At 58.8% G+C, this 27,505-nt stretch overlaps 1 protein-coding gene across 1 annotated transcript; it reads left to right on the top strand.

Annotated features, from left to right (window-relative positions):
- Window positions 1–1,520: 1,520 nt before the first annotated feature.
- On the top strand, window positions 1,521–27,505 carry LOC119107464 (WD repeat-containing protein 36-like). The gene is given in 15 exon segments (XM_037230908.1): window positions 1,521–1,942; window positions 2,308–2,436; window positions 3,208–3,325; window positions 3,504–3,691; window positions 4,184–4,352; window positions 5,138–5,277; window positions 5,602–5,872; window positions 6,553–6,704; window positions 7,108–7,219; window positions 7,537–7,702; window positions 8,169–8,367; window positions 8,369–8,725; window positions 8,956–9,169; window positions 21,542–21,728; window positions 27,493–27,505. Coding segments are annotated over 15 exon segments (2,613 nt in total). The 5' UTR covers window positions 1,521–1,744.

Genomic DNA, 27,505 nt, shown 5'->3' on the forward strand with positions numbered 1-27,505 from the left:
GTTAGGGGAAATGCTAATAATCGCGCGCAAAGTTGCGGCATGTCTTCCAAGTGCTTTCAGTCCAGTGCGGCGGGTGCGACCATCGGCGCGCGAAATCATTGCAGAAGTATTTTCGGGAGAGCAAATGTTCAATGCGCGAAGGCTTACTGGCGCCGATTTGACCTTTTGTTGCTCAAATCACCAATTTAAGACACTTTGCTAACGGTGGCTGGCCTGCCCGTAACGTGAAGACCTGAATACGACGGCACGGCAAAAGTGCTTAAAGTCGCGCGCCAGGAAGACAACTGCTTACACCTATAGCAAGCGCTAGTATACCAAACTCGTCCGATTTATCAGCTCGACCATCCGACAGCGTCTAGCTCAATGCTTGCAGTCGCAGTACCGGCTTTCCGTACAGACGCAACGTCCCCTTTGATATCCGGTATTCATGCGTCGCAAGTGCGACCATGTCCCCATGTTATGGTTATCAGAGCACTACCGGCGGTAATGTAAGTTTCTCGTCGGCTGACATGACCGTTATTGTTTAAATCACCACTTTAAGTTGGCTTACTGCGGCCATCCAGCCGGTGTAGTGATGCCCGAATACGGCGGACCAGGAGAAACATTTATGTTAGTGCGCAAAGAGTGCCTTCTCGTGCATCTGATGCCGCCCGTAAAGAGCTGTCAGCCCCCAGTGCATCCCACTTGTCTGATGCCAGCATCCATTTTACTCGGGCTTGACCTCGGCAGCAATTTTACTGAAAGTGGATGGCAAGGCTGCAGCGGCGATTTCCAAGGAAGCGGGGTCAGGTTTCACAAAGCAATGCAGGGTGTGCGACCATGAGCGCACAATGTCATTATGGGGGCACCATTGGAAGGCAATGTAACATTGCGGCGGCGTTTGGGAAGGCGGCGGCCGACCGCTACATGCTGGAGCACTGATTCATTGTACGCTAGATGAGTTTGTGTGGAGATGCACTGTTTTTCTCTCGGGCTACAAGGTAAAAGCATGGATAGTTCCCAACTGATGGAGGGTCGTTATGTTTATGTATTTACAAACATAGTTTGAAAATGCTAACAACGTATTCATAAGTGTGTTTCTATCAAGGTTATAGTATATTCATGCTTTTAATGTAGCCGTGCATAAAGTCTATCGTCTGATCGTTGCATTCCAGGTATGTGATCAACAAATTTCTAGATACGATCATTTAAAAACGACATTTTTTTTCAAAGCTTCGAACACGATAAAAAGTCTTACTTTAACACCTTTGCTCCTCTCGCACTGGTTTTAAAAATCGTATCCAGGGCTAGAAAAATCCTGTAGTCAAAATTTGTCAAAATTTCAGATGGTTGTTGTCAAAAGTGGCCTCTCGTTCATTGAGTTGGCGTAGAATAACCCACTTAATGTCTACTTGTGATGCGAATAGAATATCGTGGCACTTTTCTAATGGTCAGGAAACCTACTGCTTCATATATAGCGCATTTGTGACGAACTATGGGAAGCCGCTAACACGTGTTGTAGTAGCGTGCTGAGCATCGCTTGGCGCTATTGTATGACTTGGGGTCTACGGTTGGAGAGCTGGTGTTTTTGGTGATTAAAGCAGAGCTCGAGTTTGCAGATATCTATACCAATATACTAAGGGGAAAGACTGTGGAAATATGTGTGGAACTTGTGTGTAAGATCGTTGAATGGCGCGGCAAGCATTTTCAACTGAGACGTTTAGGGGTGGAGTGGAGGCGCATAAGTCATTTTAGGTTAATATTTATGTTAAGTGTTATGGAACTCAATTTACCAAGCTATCATTTAGTTATCATCACCATGCCAACATCAAGCAAGATTTTCAAGGGGTACAGAGCCCTTGGCTTTGTGAGCAACCATGTGCCATTGCTGGTTCGCTATATCCACAAGAGAAAAGAAAACCTCATAATTACATGCGTTGGGAAGTCATTCCACACATATGGGGTAAGTCACCAATGAGAAGTGTAATGGGAAGTTTAACAATTGTTCAGGTATGTAGTGTGTCATGTGGTATTGTTGCTGTGATGTTCCCTTGATATGTATGTCCAATGCACATGCTTTGTGGGATGTTTACTGCTGTAACTGTGCTGTGTTGCTTTGTTTAGATCCATGGGTCAGGTTGAAATGGCTTTGAATTCCACTTTGCATTATATGTGTCCTAGTACAGCAAATAACACCAGTTCTTTGGTACTGCTGAGAATGTGAAAGTAGATGAGTGCTGTTAGGTACCAGTGGTCATGTCTTTACAGTGTGATGCCTGGTTATAAATGTTGTTTGATGCATTTTTCATGCCAAGTTTTATTTTGCAGTTCAACAAGCTTTCACTACTAAGTGTGAGTGAGCCTCATGAGGGGGACATTGAAGTAATGGCGGCAGACAGGACTCTGGTCTACACAGCTGTTGGCTGTACTGTACGAGGCTGGCGCAGAGGCACAGAGGTATGTACAGGTCAGCTTGTCATAAGTTTGCAAATTGCAAACAACCTGATCAAATTTTTAAGTTTGTTGCCAGTATGAAAATGTAATTTATATTAATATGTCATAGTCCTTGAACATTCATGTTTTGGGAAAAAGTGGGTGGCAACTGTGATAATGTATCACCATCATGCTGGTATGATTTTCCATAGCTATTTACTCTATGTGCCTGCTGTTTTCATTTATTTTCATGTCTAGGGCCTGTCACACTTGTTTTGCCCCTGTTTGATGATGGTCATGGAATTGGAACAGGTTGAACTGATTTTCAGTTTATAGTTACAGTTACAGGTTGCACCCATCATGTGCAGACTGGATGGGGCTGAAGCCAGGATGCAAAGGGGGTGGGGTGGGGGTGGGGTGCAGGGGACAGTTGCCCTTCCTTATGGAGTGTTGAGAGCCTAAGGGCTGTCTTAAGGTACCCAGATTTTGTCTAAATTTGTGTTTTGCAGAAATTTTTCTTCAGAAATTGAAGTGAAACATTCATACATAGGAGTTTTATTAGGTTTTTAAAAAATCATTTAGCACTCTGGATTGGCTATGAGACTAGTAAGTCTGAAATGGGATGTCTGTGCAAAAAAGTGCACCAAATCAAGCAGAAATTTATATTTTGTGTCCTAAGCAAGGAATGGACCTCCTCAGTTCATGTGGTCCCTCCAGCAAACTTTTGCCCCTCCCCTCAGCAATTTCCAGGCTGCATTCCGGCCTCTGAGTGATATTCATGTTTTCTCCCCCAAGCTGGTGCACACATATGCTGACCACAAGCAGCCGGTGCACCTGATGCTGCCGTTCGGACCACACCTGCTCACCGTGGACACAGACAGCACACTCCGCATGTGGGACATCAATGCTGAGGGTGAGAACTGGCTGTAGAGAGATCGGCCTGCATGGTAGTACTTTGTGGAACTGCTGGTTGTTTATATACACATGAGACTATCCTGACATTTTCAGATAGTGGTATCTTTCGAACATGACTGCCTTCTGTTTTTTTTCATTTTGCTGTAACTTCTTAACTCCCTTTCACCCTACGGCAGAACTGTACACGGAGCTGACCTTCAGCAACGGCTCGTTCCGCATCACCAGCCTGCTGCACCCGAGCACGTACCTGAACAAGGTGCTGCTGGGCAGCGAGCAGGGCGCGCTGCAGCTCTGGAACCTTCGCACCTCGCGGCGCGTGCACACGTTCGCCGGCTGGGGCGCAGCTGTCACCGCCCTGGAGCAGGTGGGGATCGCGGCAGGTGGCATGATGCGCGTGGCGGCCCGACCGCAGCAGTGAACTCTGTGACCCAGGTGGTCAGCATGGCGCATGTCTTTGACTAGTGGCGTTCTAACCATGGGTTTTGCCTTCACCCTACTTCGTCAAAATGTTGAATGGCCAGGCCACGTGGAACATTTTGATTAATGATATGCAGTTCAGCGGTTTTCTTCTCCACTTCTTTATGTCACTCACAGATCGGGTCGGAAACATGGGTTGTCTGATCATCTCTGTGGCGCCCAATTTTCTGACCCTGTGACCTATGCTTTGTGAGCACTGTCTCGGTCCCCCATCCGTTGTGGCCGTGTGGCCGTCAACCGGCCTCTGAGCGCGTGACCCCTGACCGCGTGACCCCTGAGCGCGTGACCCCTGAGCGCCTGACCCCTGACCGCGTGACCCCTGAGCGCGTGACCCCTGACTGCGTGACCCCTGACCGTGTGCCCCTGGCCGCACCACCAGGCGCCAGCGGTGGACGTGGCGGCCGTGGGCCTGGCCAGCGGTGACGTCATCCTGCACAACCTGCGCTTCGACGAGACGCTGATGCGCTTCCAGCAGGAGTGGGGGCCGGTCACGTCGCTGGCGTTCCGCACCGACGGCCAGCCCGTCATGGTCTCCGGCAGCACGCAGGGTACGCGCGGGCTCACGCCGCGTGGCCGCTGCGTGGCCGTTTGCACTCGACTTGCCCTAAAGCTCCAAACCGATGTCAGGTCACGCCGGCTCTGTACGGTGTGACACAGGGGCCGTGCAGGATCACGCAGGGTTCTTAGGTGGTGATGCAGCGGCCGCGTAGGGTCATGCGTGGTCACAGAGTTCGTACAGGGTGACGTGGAGTCCACAAAGGATCACGTAGGGGCCGTGCAGGAGCACGAAGGGGCCGTGCAGGAGCATGGGGAGCCGTACATAATCACGGAGGGGCTGTCTAAAACCACAGGGATCATGTAACCAGGCAGGGGCTGTGCAGGGTCACGCGGGGTCCGTGCAGTATCATGTAGAGGTCGCACTGGATTATGCAGGGAGATTACAGGATTACATCCTACAGCACTACGTGTGGGCCGTGTGCGATCACGCCCGGTCCATAACCATTGTTCTGTGTATGCCATCGTTAAGTTTCGAAGGAAAACATTTTTGCGAGACGCGTTAAGTTTCAGTTCAATTGATGTGGCCGTAGACTGCCGCATTGTCGGTTACAGTGTTCACGGTTCTCCAAGTGGGTTGTTATGAGACTTCGCAAAGTCGTAGGTACTTAACTGTTTTTGAAGTCACTGTAAACACCAGTTACCTTTGGTCTGTATTGGTGCTAGCCAGCTGCAGTGGATGGTCCGCAAAATCGCTACAATGTCTGACCAGCTGGGGACCCGAACCCGCCCTCTCGCGTGCGCGTATCCGTGACGTCACTGTTGGCGTGCGCGTCAGGTCACGTGGCGCTCTGGGACCTGGAAGAGCGCAAGCTGCTGGGTCAGATGTGGGAGGCGCACAACGGCGCCGTCACCGGCATGGCCGCGCTGCCCTCCGAGCCGCTGCTGGTCACCTCTTCGGCCGATAACACGCTCAAGGCGAGTGACCAACGGCGCTACTCTGCCGGTCACCGAGACTGCTGTCCGGGCCCGGTCGTCGGCTCCTTGTCTGTACTTTGATCGCACTGGGTGTGAACTCTGGCTTTATCAGGAGAACAGGACGACTTTCACCTCACTTCTCGCTGGGGTTCGTTTGCCCCTTTGGGCCGCTCAGTGTAGCGGGACATGGCTCGTCCATGCCGTCTATCCATTTGTGTGCGGCTTCTCTGGTCTCTGATCTTCCGCTGCCTGTTGCGAGCTCACCCTCCCCAATGAAACCGTCCACGCGTCTTGTAGAGTTCGTCTGACGTCGGTCTGTCGCAGGTCTGGATCTTCGACATGCCGGACGGCGGCGGTCGTCTTCTGCGTATGCGTGGCGGCCACTCGGCACCCTCCTCCTTCATCCGCTTCTACGACGAGCGGGGAAACATCCTGAGCGCCGGCCAGGACAGCACCATCCGCGTCTTCTCCTCGGAGAACGACGCTGTCAGCCGCAGCTTCGGCCAGGCCAGCTACAACCGCAAGCTTTCCAAAAAGCGGCGCGCGGGCGTGCATGACACGCTCAAGATGCCTCCGGTGGTGGCGCTGGCGTCGGGTAAGACGGGCGGCAACGGGGGGGAGGGGTAGTAGATCGAGGGAAACCCACCCATCTGGTGGGGTTTGGGGGGTGGGGCGAAATGAGTCCGAGGATGGCGGTTGGTTTAGGACTTGCGGGAAGCTGGTATAAGGTGAGTGTTGGCCAGTTAAGTCAACGTTGTGGAAAAGCTTACGTTGTGTCGTCGTTTTCATCACTTGAAAGGCGTTGCTGTTTCACGTTTGAGTGCGGTCACAGTCCATCCAAACAGACTGGTGTCTTTTCCATGCACGCACACTGGATGAGACGGTAGATTCAATATTTGTGAGACTCCAGCATTGCTGTGCAAGGGTATCATGGAGCCTATGCTTTTGAAGTGCAAAGTATGCACTAGGTTTCACTACTCACGCCGAATTAGCGCCGTTACTTCGATGTATACGTACGTCCGATTCCGCGCTGGTTTCACTACTCACGCCGAATTAGCGCCGTTACGTCGATGTGTACGTACGTCTGACTCCGCGCTGGTGTGTCTGCGATTACCGTTAGCCCGGTGGACTGTCGGCTGAATTCCTATTGGCTTCCATCGCCTACCGTGAATTCACTCGCCGCGCTGTCGCCTTTAAGCCACGACGCTGCAGCGCTGTGGAGAGGGGGGAGGGGAAGGGTGTGCCCCGCCCTGACCCGTCGCCCCTCACCGGCAGCCACCGTACGCGAGAAGGAGTGGGACAACATCGCGGCCGTGCACCGCGGCCTCAGCCAGGTCACCACGTGGTCGTTCGACCGTCAACGCATGGGCGATCACCGGCTGCAGCCGTCGCGACCCGAGCGGCCGGCGGCGCGCGCCGCCGCCTCGGTACGGCACTGATGGCGTTGGGGGGGGGGGGGGGGGGGAGGGGCGGGGGAGTTGCCGGGGATTGACGGTGGCTTATTGAGGGGCGGCTGGACGCACGCCTTGTGTAGAAACTTCGCCGTAGTTGCTGCACCAGTCATCTCGCCTGTGATTGGTTGCCCCTCCGTGACGCTGTCTTTGTCCACCGTTGCTCTGATTGGCTGCACTGTGCTGCTTGGTGACGTGTCTCTGATGGCGAGATAGATCACCAGGCAGGTGCTGTCTGATGGTGTATCTTTGGTACTGTCTGAGCGACGAGTTTCGTTGTAGTACCTAAAATCAGATCGGCAAGATACAATCTAAGCTGATGGATCTGTCACATACCGCGCGTTCGTGGGAATGATGTAGCTGTTTTTCCTACCCCCAGTGTGTGGATGTTACGGCCTGTGGTAACTTTGTGCTGATTGGCTACGAAACGGGTCACGTGGATCGCTACAACATACAGTCGGGCCTGCCTCGCGGCTCCTACGGGGATCCAGGTACGTTTACCATGTAGGGACGCCTGCACAGTGCCTGATACACCTGAGCAGTCCCGTTGTTCTTGTTTATTGCAAAGTGATGGCCTGGGATATTTTGCTGCGCCACACTTGGTAGCATGCTGCCGTCTGCGAATTTCAGAGGGCACGAAATATTTCTATGGATGTCTGTATGACAGCTCATGTGTATTGTGGTGTGGTGGCCACAGATGACCCACCGCTGATCTCATCGGGCCCCTGCTGACCCCTGCTGATCCCTGCCGATCCGTGCTGGCCTGTGCCGACCCCTGCTGACCCCTGCCGACCCGTGCTGACCACAGGTCATGAGGGCAGCGTGCGCGGCGTGGCGTCGACTGCGCTGGTACACCAGGTGATGTCGGCTGGCGCCGACTCCCGACTCCGCTTCTGGCGGCTCAAGACGGGCCAGCTGCTGCACACGCTGGGGCTGGACGCTCCCGCCGCTCGACTCGTCCTCCACCGAGAGAGGTACGACGCTCGTCGTCGGCGCTGGTCCGACGCCTTCGTCCCGCGGATGTCGCCCTTTGTTAACTCTGCAATGGCCCGGAGCATCGCAGTTTTTCGTGTCGAGCTGTGTTCATTAAACTGAGTTTCATTGAGGCCGATCGGAGTCGCACGCCCTGCGTTCGGTGTGTTGGTTATCTTTGCTTTCATTTAGTCGAACGGTGCACAGCTTGTGGCGCCCAGGCTGGGCGTGTGCATTCCAGTTGCGCGATGTTATGTGCGTTCCCATCGAGTCGCCGGCTGCTGTATGAATAAATTGTCCCGGCTCGCCTTCGCTGAGCCTTCGCTTCGATGAACTTCCGTGCACATCTGAGGATTTGTTTTGTGCCAATAGTGTCCTGACCCGCCACGCCGCGGTCATCAGCCCGCCGCCCGTCTGCCGACCAGCCCCACGCGTCGGCCGCGTGACCGCCCCTCGCGTCCTCCCCAGCTCGCTGGCGGCTGTGGCGCTGGACGACTTCTCGGCGTGCGTGGTGGACGCGGACGGCCGGCGCGTGGTGCGCCGCTTCGCCGGCCACGCCGGCCCGCTCACCGACCTGTGCCTCTCGCCGGACGCGCGCTGGCTGCTGACCGCCGGCATGGACTGCTGCGTACGCGTGTGGAACCTGCCGCAGGCGGCGCTGGTCGACTGTGCTGCGCACCGCCACGGCGCCCACCTCGCTCAGCCTCGGCCCGGCCGGCCGGCTGCTCGCCACCACGCACGTGGACGACGCCGGCGTGTACCTCTGGGCCAACCGCACGCTGTTCGACTGGGTGAGCCTGCCGCCGCTGCCGGCCGACTACCTGCCGGCGGTGGCGGCGGCGCCGGGCAGCGCCCCCGACGACGGCCTCCTGCTGACGGCCGAGGAGGCGCAGCAGGAGCCGGAGAAGACGGAGGAGGCCGAGGAGGAGTTCCAGAGCGGGGCGCAGCTGGCTGACCAGCTGGTGACGCTCTCACTGCTGCCGGAGTCGCGCTGGGCGCACCTGCTCAGCGTGGACGCCATCAGGGTGAGAGACTGTGAGGGCGCGTGGGAAAGGATGGGCGTGAGGGTCCGCCTCGGGGCTGTCTGTCGACGCGGACAGCTGCTCAGGTGAGGGGGGAGGGAGGGGGGGGGGGGGGGGTCATTAATCTACCAAGGCACGGGTCCACTGTGCGGAGGGTTGTGGTCGTTCAGGCGCTGCTCATGGACACGGTTCTGTGGATGGTGTTACGAAGGCGCTCTTTGTTCCCCCCGCAGAAACGGAACAAGCCGAAGGAGCCGCCCAAGGTGCCGAAGTCAGCGCCGTTCTTCCTGCCGACCGTGGCCGGCCTGGCGCCGAAGTTCGATCTCTCCGCCGAGCCCACAGATGGCGCGGACGATTCGGCCCGGATCCTGCACCTGGGCGCCTTGGCACCGATCACCGAGCTGGGACGTCTGCTGCTGAAGGCTGAAACGGGCGAACCCGAACATTGTGAGTAGGGGCATGCGCAACGCATGAGTGATCATATATGGGTGTGAGGAGTATGGGGCATATGCATATCACTACACTCTGGCACTCTGTAAGGTGGGACGTAATTCAGCATCATGCCTCATGTTAGGAAATATTCTATTAGATCAAGTATGGTTTGATCCCGTGCGTGACATGTGCTGCTGTACCCAGAAGCCTTTGTTCTGGTGGCAGAAATGCTTCGTTCTTTTGGGCGGTAATATGTGTTCGCGGAAGTCATCAAGCCTCTGTCCTGGTTCTCGGAGCCTTTGTTCTCACAGGTCAGCGAGTCCTAATAGTCGCAGCTCTCGGGGCCTCGTTCTCTCGGGCCGGACAGCTGCAGGTCCTGCTCATGTCTGCTGACGATAGACCAGGGAGCATTCCGTTTCTATCAGTCGTGGCAGCATCGGTGCTCTAGCTGGGACGATAGCGGCGTGTGACTGTCGTGCCCTGACGGCAATGACCTCCCCGGAGACCGAGCCGGCAAACGTGGCCGGCCTAGCAAGTTGAGCCGCAATTCGGCCGAGTTTCGCCGTGTTTGGGCCGACAGTGGCCCGAAGGGACGCCGCCCGGTTCCGGCGCCACTAAGCTGTCCCAGCAGATCAGTTTTGCGAGCGGGAGATCCTGGTGCGAACTCCTCGTGCCATCGAGGCCCGTTTTCGGCGGACTCGCAGATTGCGCGACGGCATCTTGCATGCAGCTGTGTGCTGGCGAGGGCTGTCGCCTGAGTGTGTGGATGGCTGGAGGGCAGTGAATGTCGACAGGTCACGGCAGGCCACGCACCCTCCCCGGTGGTGGAGATCATGCGCTTGGAGAGTCCACGCGGCGAGTGACAGCTAAGCTATGCTGTATATATATATATATATATATATATATATATATATATATATATATATATATGCATGCATACATATACATGGAACCTCACTAACGATGTTGCTGTTACGTTGGAAATCCATTAACGCGGTGCGGGGGTTTCGTATTACAGCAGACTTATTTGCCACATGCTCATTTCACACACTCAGTTTCTGTGGAAGGAAGGCCGCGTCATATGAGCTCTCGCATTTGCCGATGACCCACTGTCGTACGGTCATGCTTGAAACTTTTGCAGCGCTGCACTGTGACCGTTTTTAAGGATGAAGAATTTTACTCCACGTTATCTCCCGCCCACTTCAAGTACAACTTCTATCATGCCCTTGTCCTACGCTTAGTTCAGATCATCCGCAGTGTCTTCTGTCAGGGATGACAATTTTACTGATCATTGACCACCAGCTGAATTCTGCTGTGGAGGTTCTAGAACAAACATGCCAGCATTGGCCGCCAACATTGAATATTAGTTGTCCTCTGCAATGTCGATTAGAGTGACGGTAAACACCCGGGTGCTGAACAGATACACGTGGTGTTCATGCTGAGATTTCCGGATAATTATCTCCTGTTTAAAAGGAACCCACCTTGCATCGATGTCGATATTGCATGGGAAGGCGATGCAGTCACCAGCGAGATGATGTGCAAAGTCTCTGGATTTCGTCGGAGAAGCTTCTTGAGCCCAGCTGCTAATTTTACAATCATTCACGAGGCTTCTCTTACGTCTTATTCTATCACGAATAATATGAATGAGCAGGCATGCTAATTTTACAATAATTCACGAGGCTTCCCGTACGTCTTATTCTATCACGATGATGGAATAATGAATGGATGAGCATGCACTGCGAGCATCACTCACACATGGCTCATAGTGAAAGCATAATTACTATCCCATAGCCTGTTGCATATACGAACGCAGACGGCGCTTGGACGCGGCGTGTGGGTGTGGGCGCGCGAGGCGGTGGTGGACTTGTCGGCGGCGTGGCGCAGCTGCCCCGATGATTGTTGGCCGGCCGGTGCCGGTCTCAGGCGGGCGCTGCCGAGCCGCCGGCGGCGGGGCGGAGGCGCGCCGCCCCCGCCCCGCCGCCCCGCCAGGGAGTGTGACCGGAAGTCGGCCGACGCTGTTGCGTCGGGCCGCGCCTGCCGGCCGGCCGCGGCCGGCCGCTGCTGCGGCGCACGTCGCTGACCGCGCCGAGTGGCGGCCAGGCCCGGCTGGCTTAGCCCGGCCATGTGGGGGCCCCAGACCACGTGACCGGACGGATCAGGGGGCGGGGCCGGCGCGACTTAACTCTGCCGGGTGGACGGCGGAGTTCCACGTGACCGCATGGCTTATGTGCGGGTATTGAGCTGGGGCCGCGGTGTGGCGGACCGCGCGGTGCAGGAGGGTCGATGTGTTATGGACACGGCAATGGACTGCTGTCCGATCCTGCGCGCTGACGGACTCTGCCTGTGACTATGCGTGTTAGACGTACAGTTACAGACTGGCGTGCAGCACGTACAGACGCACGTGCAGGCGTTATAGTGACGTTACAGGGCGTGTGGTTACGTGCGTACGCCCTGACTGGCCCGGCTGTGGTGCCGCAGACCGCCCGGCAGTGTGGGTGGCAGTGCGGCCGCCAGGACACCAGGGGCGTGGTTCCGCTGGCTCCGGAGCGTGTCGGCTGGGGCCTGCGTGCACGCGTCTGTTGATGTCCGCGCTGTCCGTCAGCATGGGACCGGAGGCTCCCTGCACCCAGATCTGGTTCACTGAGTCCTACTCTTTGGGAAATATGCATTGGATGAAATCGGTCGTACTCCTGTTAATATCCGTGCTCTCCGTTGGCGAGGGAATTGGAGACTCCCTGCATCTGTCTCAGGTTCGGAGAGCCGTGCTTTCCGGGTATTTTGCCTCACGGTTGGTCGGTCGCCATATATCAGAGACGTACCTGCCTCGGAACAGAGTCGTTTTACAGCGATGCCGGTGATTACCTAAACGATACTTGCAGCGCGCCGTCGTTACCGTCGGCCGGCCGGCTCTCGGGGCGCGTCCATTAGCGTCCGATCCTCGGATATCGGGCGGCGGAGTCACCTGATCCGGTCCTATCCATGCTGGATCGATCTCGCCCGGTCAGCGGTCCTCTCCGGTTCTGTCGTGCCGGTCCGCGCCGAGCCCCGCTCTGGAGCCGGCACGCCTGGGCCGCCGTACCCCGCTCTGGAGCCGGTACGCCTGGGCCGCCGAGCCCCACACTTGAGCCGGCACGCCTGGGCCGCCGTGCCCCGCGCTGGTGCCGGCACGCCTGGGCCGCCGTGCCCCGCTCTGGAGCCGGCACGCCTGGGCCGCCGTGCCCCGCGCTGGTGCCGGCACGCCTGGGCCGCCGTGCCCCGCGCTGGTGCCGGCACGCCTGGGCCGCCGTGCCTCGCTCTGGAGCCGGCACGCCTGGGCCGCCGAGCCCCGCGCTGGTGCCGGCACGCCCGGGCCGGCGCGGCCGCACTGCAGGCCGCCGGATGTCTGGACGCGGCAGGTTCTCGCGGTGTTTGATGGCGTGATGTGGCCAGCTGGCGGGATGGGGCGGGCGGGCCAGCTGGGACACGCGCGGCGGCTGACTTTTGGCACCGCTTGTGGCCGAGCGCGGCTGTTGGGGTTAGATTATGGTGGATTGAGTGGATTGTTGATTGGCCTTAGCGCATTGGAGGCTAGTTGAGGTCCACTAGGAAAGCCGGTATCCTTCATCAGAGATGCAACACTTTATAATAACCCGAGTCGTTCCCCTACCAGTACTTGCTTCCACGCAGCAAGGCTCGCCTGGTACCGGCACTAGTACCAGTTTTCAGTGTGGTGAGGGCAGACCAGCATTCCTTGTACCGGCAAAGTCCCAGTATTACTTGATCTAGGCACCACCCAGGAGCCGCTAGCACCGATTCAGTGCCGGCTGCTGGATCCAGGGAACCGGAATCGTGTATGTCAGATATGCATGCTGGCCGGTGTCGGGCGCTTCGATATTTGGCCGTCTGTCCTCCTGCGTTAAAGCAAAACTGCAACGTTGGCTTTGTTCGGCTGCTACTATTTCAAGCTGTTCAATTTAATGCTGCTGAACGGCTTTCTTGTTTTAAGCTCGCCCCAAACCGGCTTCGTTCAGTTCCAAATGGGTGCCGTTGACTTGTCGTGATATAATGCCTTCGGTTCGGCTCTAAACACGGCCTTTTGTGATCGGTTGAACGCTTGGAGGGCCGTAATATGTTGCCCAGTTGCCTTTTAAAGAGCCTTTAAAAGTCGGCGGCACGGCTCTGTTTTGCAAAATCTTGCGGAGTCTGCGCGGTTAAATACTACGGAGTGGGTCGGATAGAAGTGGATGTAGACGAGGAATTTTCGCTGTGCGATGCATACGAACCAGGCTTTCGTGCAAGGCCTTGTGGAACAATATAATCTGCGTTTTGACAAAATTGGTGGCGTTCGGAAAGCGAGTCGATGTCGCCTCCATGCGCTTAACACGCACACAAACACATCATGCCCGATGTGGTCAAAGCCCGTGGCCCGTTCGGGGTGTGAGGTGGCCAGGGAAAAGGGAGGGGACCCGGAAACCATGCTTGCGGATTTCATCATCGTACGCTGCCGTTAGCTGACGTTTCGTACAGCGCAATTTGCCGTGTTTGTTGCCAGGGCAACCATGTCGAAAACGTCAAGAGCATGGGCCGAGTGGTGGCTCTTCGTTCTAGAAAACTACAATTGTGATCTACCATTGCGGACATTCCTGCAGGGGCTGACCGCTCACGTTCGTCACATCTTGGATGGGTCATCACTTTACACGTATTGGTTTGGTCGCCCAGCGTGGCGCTTAGGACGTACAGGTGACGCCAGGACCGGGCTGAGGACGTACAGGTGACGCCAGGAGCGGGCTGAGGACGTACATGTGACGCCAGGAGCGGGCTGAGGGCGTACAGGTGACGCCAGGACCGGGCTTAGGACGTACATGTGACGCCAGGACCAGGCTTAGGACGTACAGGTGACGCCAGGAGCGGGCTGAGGGCGTACATGTGACGCCAGGAGCAGGCTTAGGACGTACATGTGACGCCAGGACCAGGCTGAGGACGTACAGGTGACGCCAGGAGCGGGCTGAGGACGTACACGTGACGCCAGGAGCGGGCTTAGGACGTACAGGTGTCGCCAGGACCGGGCTGAGGGTGTACGGGTGATGCCAGGACCAGGCTTAGGACGTACAGGTGACGCCAGGACCAGGCTTAGGACGTACAGGTGTCGCCAGGACCGGGCTGAGGGTGTACGGGTGATGCCAGGACCAGGCTTGGCTAGTCTTACCGATCACGGATGTGGGGAAAAGGGTCTTCTGTCGTTTGTCGCTGTTTTGACGTTCATATACTGACGGCTACAGCCCCAGGGGCCGTCTGTCTGTCCCACCGTCGACTGCAGCCCCAGGACCCGTCTGTCTGTTCCACCGTCGACTGCAGCCCCAGGGCCCGTCTGTCTGTCCCACCGTCGACTGCAGCCCCAGGGCCCGTCTGTCTGTTCCACCGTCGACTGCAGCCCCAGGGCCCGCTGTCTGTCCACCGTCGACTGCAGCCCCAGGGCCCGTCCTGTCTGTCCCACCGTCGACTGCAGCCCCAGGGCCCGTCTGTCTGTCCACCGTCGACTGCAGAGCCCCAGGGCCCGTCCTTTCTGTCCCAACCGTCGACTGCAGCCCCAGGGCCCGCCTGTCTGTCCCACAGTGCGACTGCAGCCACCAGCGGCCCCGTCTGTCTGCCCCCGGACTGCAGCCCCAGGGCCGTTCTGTCCACCGGCAGCCCCAGGGCCCGTCTGTCTGTCCCACCGTCGACTGCAGCCCAGGGCCCGTCTGTCTGCACCACCGTCGATGCAGCCCCAGGCCGCAAGTTGTCTGTCCCACCGTCGACTGCAGCCCCAGGGCCCGTCTGTCTGTCCCCACACGTCGACTGCAGCCCAGGGCCCTCTGTCTGTCCCACCGTCGACTGCAGCCCCAGGGCCCGTCTGTCTGTCCCACCGTCGACTGCAGCCCCAGGGCCCGTCTGTCTGTCCCACCGTCGACTGCAGCCCCAGCCCGTCTGTCTGTCTGCCCACCGTCGATCAGCCCCAGGGCCCGCCTGTCTGCCCCACCGTCGACTGCACCAGGGCCGTCTGTCTGTCCCACCGTCGACTGCAGCCAGGCCCGTCTGTCTGTCCCACCGTCGACTGCAGCCCCAGGGCCCGTCTGTCTGTCCCACCGTCGACTGCAGCCCTAGGGCCCGTCTGTCTGTCCCACCGTCGACTGCAGCACCAGGGCCCGTCTGTCTGTTCCACCGACGGCTGCGGCTCCTGAAGTCACCGTCGTGACCTCGCGACCGTCGTTGCTCCCGGCGTTGAGATAAGGCCTGCCGGCCGCCGCTCAGCCTCGGGGCTCGCTCGACGGCCGCCGCGCCCGACTCGCGCCGTCGGAGGGCCGTGCGGTCGGCCGGCCGACCCCGCGCTCACGCGGGCGCGTCTCGGGCGCCGCCGCGGCCGCCGCTCGACAGCCGCGGCCGGGCGTAGCTCGGGTTCGGCTCGGCTCGGCTGGCGTGGCCGCGGCGGCCGCTGCTGACTCGGCTGAGCGAATTGGGTCGCCGTGGTTGACGATGATGCTTAAGGCAAGGGAGGTGATGATTTTGCTGGAGCGTGGCTGATATACGCGGACGGGACGCGCCACGCCGCATTATCGCCGCTTATCGCCATTAAGTCATGAAGATGCGAACAGGCTCTTTTGGAGGAAAAATGCTTTTGAAAACCGCAGGGTTTTGCTGGATGCTCGCCGAACACCGCAGAGGTAGATTTGCAGGAACCTGTCCGGCTTTAGTCGTTCAACCCTCGAGCTCGAAGCTCGACAGGGCTGAGCAGCCACTCCTGCCGGGCCGGGGAGGGGGGACGTCACTCGACTCATCAGTCGCCGCTGATTGAGTCTGGCCGCCGGCCCGAGTATGACGAATGAATCAATGCCGGCGGCCGATGATCTTATTTCAGGCGCTATTAGCGCTAAGCCGCGTCTCGGCGCGTATGGCAGACTGCCGGACCGCCTGTCGACGGGCACCCCGACGGCGGCGGGAGGGGTGCCTAACTGTCGGCGGACACCCGGGCGGCGGCGGAAGGGGCGCCTAACTGTCGGCGGACACCCGGCGGCGGTGGAAGGGTTGTCTGACTGTCGGCAGGCACCCCGGCGGCGGCGGAAGGGTTACCTGACTGTCGGCAGGCACCCGGGCGGCGGCGGAAGGGGTGCCGGACTGTCTGTTGACGGGACACCCCGGCGGCTGCGGGAGGGGTGCCTGACGGCCGACGGACACCCGGCGGCGGCGGGAGGGTTGCCTGACTGTCGGCGGACACCCGGCGGTGGCGGGAGGGATGCCGGGCCACCTGTCGACGGACGACCGTGGCGGCGGCAGGAGCGCCGGGGCTCGGCCTGGCGTGACTCGGCGAGCGAGGCCGGGTCACGCTCTCCTGTCCGCCGCCGGTGCCGACGGTGGAGGGGGAGGGGCTCGGCCCCTGCGCCACTGATGCCCCGGTCTTCTGTTTGTGCCTATCTGTCTCACTGTGTGTGTATGTCTGTCTGTCTGTCTGTGTGTAGGTCTGTTTGTGTGCACGTCTAATTAACGGCGCCCCGAGAGTTGCGTGCGGCGTGCTGGCGTGACCGCCCTGACCCTGGACGGATGTCCGCTCGGCGGCGACAGCCGTCCGCCCGCCCGGCAGCGCCGCTCGGGGGCCGGCGCTGGCTTACTACCCGGCCGCGTACCTCCGGAGGGCCGGCGCCGGCTCACTGCCTGGCCACGTGCTTCGGTGAATGACTTACCGTGACCTAGTTGTTGTTATTTATGGGGTTGTTCGGGTACGTTGATTGGTGGGGTCTCATCGCGCCCCGCACGGCCTCTGCGGGTGCGTGGCTCGCAGTTTGACGGCTTCCGGCCGGGTCTCATCGAAGCAGTGTTGCCTGGAACCTGGGGACCCCCGCGCGGTAAACCGCGCAATCGACCGCTCTGTGCGGGGCGGTGGCGTGGAAGCGCCGTCCGTCGGTGACCGGAGAACGTAAACGCCCCCTCGTTTACGCTCGATCCGACAGGATCTCGGCGGACGTGTTCCCCGGGCGGCGCGGTAACGTGTGTATACGCCGTGGTCGTTAGCACAGCACTATCTAGCGCCGTCATTGCCAGGAAACCGAAATAAAGCGGCTGCTGGATGTCTGGCTAACGAGCGTGCAGTCGTGGAACGGGCAAGTCAAGGCCAGGTCGGGCTTTGTACGCTGTATCGATCGGGCGCGGCCGTGCCTCAGATTTGTTGTGTGCCGGATCTGCGGGGCGCCGTCTCGGCACGACGTCCCTGATGTGGAATTTAACCCCTGACGGCGACGGGTTCTCAGGCTGTGCTGCGGTGAATCCTGATATGAGAGGGTGACAAACTGCCTCGTGCTGTCTCTGACATCCAGCTCCGAAATGTAGCCCAGTTCAGAAGTAGATGTCGGTGAGCTTTGACTGGGGAGCACGCGATCCGAATTTTGAATATTGATGAAATATTCAAGCAGTCACGGACAGAACGAAAAACAGGGTGGCGATTGTCAGTTACTTTCGTCGGCGGCTGCCTGTTGCACCAGCCTCGTGCGAGCTCGCTTGTTTTCGTGAAGTTCAGCCTCTTTGTTTACGAGGCCGTGATGTCTAGATGGGCTCGGTCCCCCACTTGCGAGATATCCTCCAGTGCATACCGTAATGGACCCGCCGGGTGCTGTTAATCGAGGCTGTGTCGGCGCGAGCGAGACATCTCGTCGGCCGCCGGGCGCAGATGGGCAGACGCGGCTCGCCCCGCCCCGCCGGCGAGCCGCTGTCCGACGCGACGGTAACGACTCGGCGGCGGGGCTCGCCTCGCCTCGGCCGAGCGAGCCTGTAACTCGTCGGCGCCGCGGTCGGCCCGCCATAAGCCGGCTATAATCAGGCGCTGTCCCCGGCAATCACTTAGTGCCGGCGCCCCGGCCGTTGTCAGCGAGCGAGCGAACGGGCCGGCTGGCGACCCGTCTGTCCCCGGGACTGTGCGAGGACGGTATACGGTCCTCGCTCGACACCTGGGGACGATCCGCAACTCGGAGCCGCCCCGTGGGATGCTGTTTCGCGACTGGAGCCGGGCTGCCCGGCGACATGGAGTCTGGCCCGTCCGTCCAGGAGCAGTACGGTGTCCCGACCCGGCTGCCCAGCTGGGGTGCGCTGCTGACAGTGTCGTGCGTGGTCACTGATCGCGCGGCACCCGCGCGGGGTCTCCTTGGCGGGTCCTGCTGTGCGCCCAGACCAGGTCCTGAGCGCCAGTTGGAGCGTCTCACCCGTCCCGTTGGAGCGTCTGTCGGCTGTGCCCTGGCTGTGCCGTTGTGGCGGTCTGCTCGCGATGCGGAGCAGCGTGGCTCTCCGTGTCGGAACACGGGACAGTGTCGGAACACTGGACATTGTTGGAACACGGGACAGTGTCGGAACACGGGACAATGTGGGAACACGGAACAGTGTCGGAACACGGGACAGTGTCGGAACACGGGACGCGACATGGACCGCCGACCCGCGGACCCTTCCCGTCCGCCCAGCCACGGCGACGGCCAGGGCGTGCTGTTGGGCGTGGTGCGAACCCAGCAGACACCGCCACGTGGTTTTCGAGATGGAGTCCGGTTTGTGGCGTCGGTACTGCCCCCATGCCGCGCGCGTAAAAGCTGGACTGCGGGTGGCCAGTGATAATGCCGAGTGGAGGGCTGATGGGGTTATTGTGTTTTGCACCGAGATGTGACCGCGCATCCCAGACCCGCCGTTGATACTTTACCGGGTGATCACTCCGCCGTTTGACCCCGGGCGGAGCAAGGACGCATGGGAAGGACACATGCGCGGTGCAGACCTTACGCAGGGTACGCGGTGCCACGTGGTCCGAAGGCTCCCACAAGGTCTACGTACGGTGTCGGCCTTCGTGAGGTCAACTGGCTGATGCGATCAAGGTTCTCCACAACAGCCAAGGGAGCATAATATACTAGAACTGCTCGGTTTCAACCAGCCGTCTATTTGTCTAAATGGTCGCCGAGACGACATCTGAGAGCTCTGGAATGCGCATGGATGAATCCTAAGGAAGGACATTATTAAGTTGGCCTGCAGGATCGATTAACGTGGGAGAATGGGGACTGCCGTATGCCCTCTTCCTTAGCAGGACTCACTGCACAGCCGTGACAGCCGCTCTGATCGTGTGGTAGCGGCACCAGCCTGGGAAATCCCCACCTGTGCCATAAAAGGACTGCTGTTGGAACCAGTTGGAACACAAGCAACGTTTACACTTGCAGCAAGGGGAGCAGGCGTCATACTTGCTTCGCATTCCCACGGAATTTGCCACCGTTCGGCTTCGCCTGCTCGAAGTTGGAAGCTCCATTCACGACGTCGTCGCTGTTGTCAGCGCCCGCCTGAGCTATGGCGCCGTGCGACAACCGTTCGCCCAGCACATTCGACACGTCGCAGCCGGCCCGACAGCTGTGAGCGGACGGCAGCCGTTCCAGGCGCCGGCTCCGCGGCCGGTGCGTCCTCGCTCCGGCGCCGCAGCGTCGCTGGCGTGTGGTGTCGGGGGACGATCGCGGCGGCTGCCGCCGGCACCGCAGCTGGCGCCCGCCGGCTCCCGGTCGCTGATGGATAGCGGGAGATCCGGTTAGCCATGCCGCCGGGGATGGCGGGCTGAGCTGTGACACGCCAGAGCGCCGCCGGAGATGGTGGGCTGAGCTGTGACACACTAGAACGCCGCCGGGGATGGGTGGGCTGAGCCGCGGACACGCCAGAGTGCCGCCGGGGATGGTGGGCTGAGCTGTGACACACCAGAGCGCCGCCGGGGAGGCGGGCTGGCGCTGCGGCTGAGCTGTTGACACACTATAGCGTCGTCGGGATGGCGGGCTGAGCTGTGTTCACACTAGAGCGCCGCTGGGGGTGGCGGGCTGAGCTGTGACACACGCCAGAGCGCCGTCGGGGATGGCGTGCTGAGCTGTGACACACTAAAGCGCCGCTGGGGATAGCGGGCTGAGCTGTGACACACTAGAGCGCCGCCGGGGATGGGCGGGCTGGGCTGCGGGCTGAGCTGTGACACACTAGAACGCCGCCGGGGATGGGTGGGCTGAGCTGCGACACGCCAGAGTGCCGCCGGGGATGGTGGGCTGAGCTGTGACACACTATAGCGCCGCGGGGATGGCGGGCTGGGCTGCGGGCTGAGCTGTGACACACTATAGCGCCGCCGGGGATGGCGGGCTGGGCTGCGGGCTGAGCTGTGACACACTATAGCGTCGTCGGGGATGGCGGGCTGAGCTGTGACATACCAGAGCGCTGCCGGGATGGCGGGCTGAGCTGCGGGCTGAGCTGTGACACACTAGAGCGCCGCTGGGGGTGGCGGGCTGAGCTGTGACACACTAGAGCGCCGCTGGGGGTGGCGGGCTGAGCTGTGACACGCCAGAGCGCCGTCGGGGATGGCGTGCTGAGCTGTGACACACCAGAGCGCCGTCGGGGATGGCGGGCTGAGCTGTGACACACTAGAGCGCCGGGGGATGGCGGGCTTAGCTGTGACACACTGGAGCGCCGCCGTCGACGCGGCAGCCGACTTCTTGCGATGCTCGAATATGTTGTGACAGCTAAACGGCGTGTTGTGCCATGCCTGTGTGTAAATCGCAGGAGGAGCGGTCCCATTGGTCGACTGTGGGCGTGTTTGGCCTGCGGATTCTCTCGGAGAATGACCCGGAATGTTGGAAAATTCCCCGGAGCGGCGTTCGCCTTTGCAACAGAGAGAAATATTTCAGATGATTAATCGGGTCGTGTGAGAATCCCGAATGATTTTCAGAGTGTGTTCAATATGGATATTTATTTTCGTCATGCCCAGCGATGACCGTTGGCCAGGTTGCGGCTATGTATGACGCGTGTCAGACAAAACTGGGTGTTAATTGTATAGCCCGCTGAACCCAAATAGAAAACTCCGTGGATGGTTACATGGGCACTATATGACCGCGCAGTCGAAGCACCCTGAAACCTCAATTACTACTACTACTACTCCCTGAATGGTTATCGGGCGGGGAATTATTGGTTGATCAGTTTTCACCAGGTGAACGCGGCCGGTCGCGATCAATTTGGCATGCCGCGTAATGTGGTATGCTGGTTGTATATCATGTATAAATTTCCCAAACTTGCGTGAGATCTGCGCCATAAATGATCCCCATATCCCGCGCAAGCCCTACCAGTGTCAACTATGCTTCATGCATGAGCTGTGTGCGTTGCAGGGGCTTATTGGCGCGTCACGTCACGCGTCACGCGCGATACTGCGTGAGTCATTATCGATCGGGATTTGGCCGCCGGCCTGCGCCCTGCGCAGCTGACCCGTGCTGGTGACAACTGCTCATCCTCACATCAATCATCCCAACGCCTCCTGTGTGACGTGGCTGCGCTGGATGCCCGTACTGTCCGTGAGACGTCCCATCGGCTTCGGCCGAGGAGTGACGGCGCCGTCGTCTCCGCCGCCAGACGACGCCGTCATGGACCTGCTGAAAGGCATGAGCCCTTGGCAGCTGGACTCGGAGCTGCGGCAGCTGGCGCCGGCGCCGGGCGGCTCTACCAAGCTGCTCCGGCTGTTCCTGGTCACAGTGCAGCGTCAGCTGGACACAGCGAGGGACTTCGAGCTGGCGCAGGCATACCTCGGCCTCTCCTCAAGGTGAGGCGGAAACGGGGCCACGGCCTGGCTCAGAAGCTCGAGCAGGGGGACTGGCGTGGGCCAAGGTCGGCATATCTTTCAGGGTGGGGCAGGAGTTGAGGCCAGACCTGGGTCAGACGCAGGAGCTGGATCAGAGGCGAGGTCAGAACAGGAATGTGGCAGGTGCTGTCCAGGACTTTCATAGGCCTATTTCGGCTCTTCCTCAAGGTGACACAGGGGCTGGTGGTGAACGCTGTGACGGAGGCTGGGACTGGAGCTGTTGTGAGGTCTAAAATGCAACACCTTTTCTCCCGTCCAACAAAACGGTTGAAGGAATCCCGTCCAAACGTCACGCAATCCTCCAGTAGAGGAAGCTGAACCCAGACGAGCCCGACCCTCTGGTTGCGGATTATAATGTGGCCGCCCGACGAGGCTCCTTAAACATGGCAGACTTTACTAGCTCGAACACGTACTTGAATCTAAACGCATGCTGCGCACCTGTAGCCTGCAAGACCGGCCGCCGAGAAAAAGGCAGGAAAAGGCAAACGTGCTCGCCCCAATAATGAGACGGTCGCCAGTCCATGGCACGCGAGAACAGGCTTTGAACGCGGGCGACTTTCGGGGCCCGCGACGCTTGCGACGCACGAGACGTTTGCACGCCTACCATATGTATGCATGGAAGTCTCATCAACCAGGGGACCATGACATATGCTGGGAAGACTTGGCGGTAGACGGCCAAGCGACGTATCTTTAACGACGGAGCTACTACGTGAGTAAACTCATGGTCGGACGGAATCAACGCCAAGTGGGACATAGACCAGCAGAGCATGCCAATCGACCAGACCACTTCTAGTTGTTACAATCATCCTGACAAGATCGAGAAAACCGAAGAGGAGAGGACGAGGGTGGCTGGCTACAAGACAGCAAAGTGGACCGAGTTTCGCCACTCTGTGGATGAGCTCATCGGCAAATGGCCCAAGACGCCGGGCAGCTGTCCGTCAGATGGACAGGACGTTCAAAAACACCAGCACAAAGGCCGCTCGACCGACCATGTGAGCACCCGACACCTTTCTTGGGCGAGCAATACGATCAATCTCTCAAGCGCTGTGTCGAAGTCTTGAGAGAAGCAGCAGCCCCGTACCACCCGGCAGCCGACGTCAAAGCCTGCCGAGATGCCGTAGCAGAGGCCGACACCAGTTCAGAAGGGACAAACGGCCGTCCTGCGCCTGCGGGCGCGGAGTGCTGCCCATCCACTGACATGTGGGCTCTGTTTAGAACGCTGGGTGCGAGGAGCCCTCGGCCAGACCATCGGAACCACTCGCGAAGAACCTCCGGCCAATCCATCGGAGCCACTCACGCGACCGTTGGTCGCCTCCCAACCACCGCCATCAATCATCTCTTGTAAGGAAAGAGCAGGTTTTCTGCGTCCAGAAAACGTCGAAGTGAACCGAATCGCCAAGAGCAAAACTACTTGCAAAGCAGGCTTGAGCACGCCCTGCGCCAGCTTTGTGCCTCCGCTGCAACAGCAACGACGCGTGCACGCACGCACGCACGCACGCACACACGCACGCACGCACGCACGTACGCACGCACGTACGCACGCACGTACGCACGAGGGGCGGAGCGGTGGACCGGAACTGTGACAGCACATGCCCAAACCGCACTCCCAGGGCAGCGGGAGTCGTACCGGCCGTCGCCGCCGGCCGTGCTGCCCATTTCGGGTGACAGCTGTGCTTGACCCGGGCGACCCCTCGCTGGCACGCAGGTAACCACGGGGTCGGCTCTCGGGTCGCCTGGCGGCCAGCAGGGCCCAAACCGCGTCAGAGTAAGTCACGATCGAACTGTATCTGCCCAGAATGGAACTTTGATTGGGCGCTCGTGGAACGGTTATTCGTCAAGGGCAACTCACCCGTGCCACGCTCGTCTCGAAGCGGCGTGCGCGCGTCGCGGAGCTAGCGTCTGCAGACGTTGGTATGAACAACGATAGGGAACTCGCAGGTATAGTGCGTTTTTCACGACTTGACAGGTATTTTATTGGAGGCTCACACTGACACCGAATGAACCTTTGGGGGATGGCAATAGCGAGACTGAATTTATTCCGGTAGACTAAAAGTCATTTTGGTCTACTATACAGACTAGAATAACTTCGGCTGATTGGAATCCTGGAATGCTTTTGTGCCAGCTGGCCATGATACAGCGGGCTGCTCCTGGCTCTCGCATTACTGAACCAACTTAGCCTTGAATCGGGCGTGGGCAGGCGTCGCGTTGTTTGATTCTCAGAACGCACTCTATTGCTGGGGGCCAGGTCCGTGAGGCCAGTGCTGCAACTCATCTCCACGCTCGAAGTTCAGATCAGGAGGACCAATCGGATTCGGCGGGCATGGAAACACGGACGCCAGGCGCCAGCGCCGTGCAGGGTGAGCGCAGGCCTGCGTACCCGATCTTGTTTGACCCGGAAGGGGTCGCGGAATTATCGGCTCGCCAACGCTGAAAGATGCCGTCTGGTTTTGGCCCTAGCGGTCCATTACGGCATACGCTTACCGCTGCACGCGATGCGCGCATGATGAACGTCCGCCGCTATGTTGATTGGAAAACCTGCTCACGTGACGACGGTCCTTTTGATGTCCGTTGCGCGTCGCGTACACGACAAATCGCTCTCCCGCCCGCGAAATGTGCGGTTGCCACCACTACCCCTGGCGTTGTTGTGGTGCATGGTCACTTGCTTAGCTGAAGAAACCGCACCCTGGCGGTGCGTCCGCCGGCGGCTCTGCGACCGAACGCGGCGCGTTTGGGCTCGCTCCCCCCCCCCCCCCCCCGCCGCCGCGAACCCGGCAGATCACCGCGGTAAGAATAACCATGATCAGATCATGACACGGCTCTCTCAGCCAGCCGGGCTGATGGCAGCCTTCCCCTGGGACCTCCGGCAGGCGGAGACGGCCCTGGCTTCGGCTGCGGCGGCGACCTGAGAGTCACCACAGAACGGCCCAACGGCCCAAGTCGAACCGGCCCGAATGATGACCGTGATATGGGCCCTGCTTGACAGCCGAACCTGTTTGGAGGCCATTTCATTGCACTCAGAGGCCGTGGCCTGGAACAGATGGGGGTAGTGGGGTCCCGACCGCGACCCTCGTGTGCGTTGTTTATCACGTTTGATTATGGGCTGGTTTCGGGCTTATGAAATTCATATGGGAGTTTCATAAATTTCTTGCGCCGCGGAGGTGCCGCGGATGCAAAGTCGCCGTGTTATCCAACCATCCATTGCTGTCGGTTTTCGATATAGGCGGCACCGGCGGCGGAGGAAGAGCGGCAGAGAAACTACCAAACGCAAAGTCTTCGTCTAGACGAAGTCGGGAGTGAAGGGATTCTCACCACTTGGATAGCCAGCCAACTGGCGTATTTTTGGCCACAATTCGGTACAACGTTTTGTAAGCTGTGTCAGTGCGGCTAATCACGGATCGAAACCGGCTGTTAGGTTTACGGAGCTTCCGGAACGCGTCTGCTCGTGTCATGCAAGGTGTCTCGGACAGGGTACCATAGACGCAAGAAATGTTTGGGGAAGGATAAACCATAGGCCACCCACTTGCTGAAAGTTTTATGTTAACTCTATGTAAGACTGGTGGCAAGCAATGCCTGGGCAAGATTGGCTGAAAAGGCGTGTTTCATTCACCCGCCTTCTTTGTATGTATTCCCTCGCTCTTGCAGAGCAGTGAAGGAAATACCGTCTTCCAGGGAGGAGTGGTTGAGATTGGTCGTGCGCCCTGAGGACGAGTGGTCCAGTCTGATGGCTTACTTCCGGAGATCCGGTAATCCCTCCCGTGGTCCACAGTATGAACTGTCTGTGACCTGGAGCCGTTATATCCGCTCATTGAGAAATTTACCCGCAATGAACCAGGCCCAAACGGCCCTCACCGGAGGTACAACGTTTAGTTGTAGCTGGTCCGAAAGCCTCGTGGGCACTCGTGCAAGACGTATGTGCTCTCCTGTGCAGCTTAAGGTCCCTTGCACGTGAAGACATTCCGCTCCCACCCCGTCCGGTCGTAGAGCCGGCGCCGCTGCGGTGTGGGGCCCGGTCCGGCACGGGTGCATCGTCGCAGTCCCCGCCTGCGCAGGCGCTTCGATAATAGCCGTGCCGTGTTGACCTTGTTTGAACAGCGTGTCGGTCGTATGGGAACGGCAGCAGCCGTGGTGGTGCCCCCCCCCCCCCCCCCCAGCTTATCGCCCCGTGGAGCCCGGACACCCAGCTGTAGTCAACGATACGGCGGCCTCTGACGCTGAGGGAACCTGAACTTGTCCAGATGTTGGGCAAGGCAGGATGAGGCCGGGTTTTGCCGCGAGCATCCGTGATATTCGAAGATGTTTGCGTTGGGCAGGCGATAGGTGATGACATTGGTCCCGCCTTGGAAACAGCTAGGATACAATGGTACGGTTATCTAGGATGGTACAACATTACCGATGTGGAGAGTTGGGTGGGCGTGGTGAACCACATCCATGACACATTAAACTCCGATGCATTTCTCAGCAACCGCGGCCCCGCCCAGAAGCCCGACTTGTGTGTCGCCATCATCAGCCGAACAGCCAAATGGCTGGCACGGTGATCAGCTGTTGAGTCCCAATCAGCCGTTACTTGCATAGTATTGCGCATAAAGACGACAGTTATGGCGCGCCGCGGCCAATCGGCCTGGCCGTGGGGCGGATCCGTCACGATCTGTCCATGTGTCGGCGCCATTCCCTGAGAGCGGTTAGCCCGGCGTAATGGGTTTCGAAGTGGGCGGTTGGCGAGGTAAATGTGTCTTTGGTTCCTGAGGAAAGTTCTAAGCACTGGCAGTGGCCGCTTTTCTCTGCAATGTACAGCGGGCGTAAATTTGGCTTCACGGGACTTCCCGACGACTGGGCTATTAAATAGCGATAAGGAACGCCTATGCTCGTGACCTCGCTCAGCGTTATGAAAGGCTTTGTTGACGTAATTCTATGCACATGGGTTAGTGAATTTTGCGGAAGTGACTATTTCATCACGTTACATTGCGTGGAGCAAGATGCTTCGCAGCTTTTAAAACGAAATCCAATCTATTATTCGCGCGCCAAGTAGCCAAAACTCGGCAAGGTGGCCAGATCATTGAGTTCGTTAGGGTTGTTTGGGAAAAGCGTAATCCAAATTGGGCCCAATTCGATGAAGGAATGAGCAAGTCGGCAGCAGCTCAGGCACGGACTGCAGGACGTTTGGCAGTTCAGCCTCGCTGAACACCCCGAGAGATGCCAGATTTCCGCACTTCAGTACCGGCTGTACTTAAATGCTGCCCTGGTCCGACAATGTCCTGAGCTTCGCCGGTCGCTAGATGAAGTCGTGCTGGCAAAGAACGTTAGCGCGAAACGTTGGCACTGGGCCAAAATTTTGCTGTCTTTTGGCCGTTACCAGACATATGGCGATAACCAACGCACGCTGGTACTGGTGCAGAAGGGCAAATAAGAAAAGCTGCATCTCTAGTAATGGCCCTTGTCATTCTCTCTCCATCGAGCCAATCGGAACGAATGTGTCTACCAGAAAACGGGAATATGGTGTTGTTGCAGCCCTTCCTGACGCCGAAAAATTGTTCCCGGGTAAAAGCTTAACGTAAATATTACGGTGACTCCAGCATCCAGGACTCCGACTTCTGTGGCTCAAACCTCCGTGACTCCGGCCTCCGTGACTGCAACCTCCGTGACTCCAACTGCCGTGACTCCGGACTCCGTGGCTCCGACCTCCGTGACTCCGACTCCCGTGACTCCGACTGCGTGACGGTGCTCTCAGGCGCCGACTCTAG

The sequence above is a fragment of the Pollicipes pollicipes genome, unplaced genomic scaffold (genome assembly GCF_011947565.3).
Source record: "Pollicipes pollicipes isolate AB1234 unplaced genomic scaffold, Ppol_2.1 Scaffold_6686;HRSCAF=7923_pilon_pilon_pilon, whole genome shotgun sequence".
Lineage (NCBI taxonomy): Eukaryota > Metazoa > Arthropoda > Thecostraca > Pollicipedomorpha > Pollicipedidae > Pollicipes > Pollicipes pollicipes.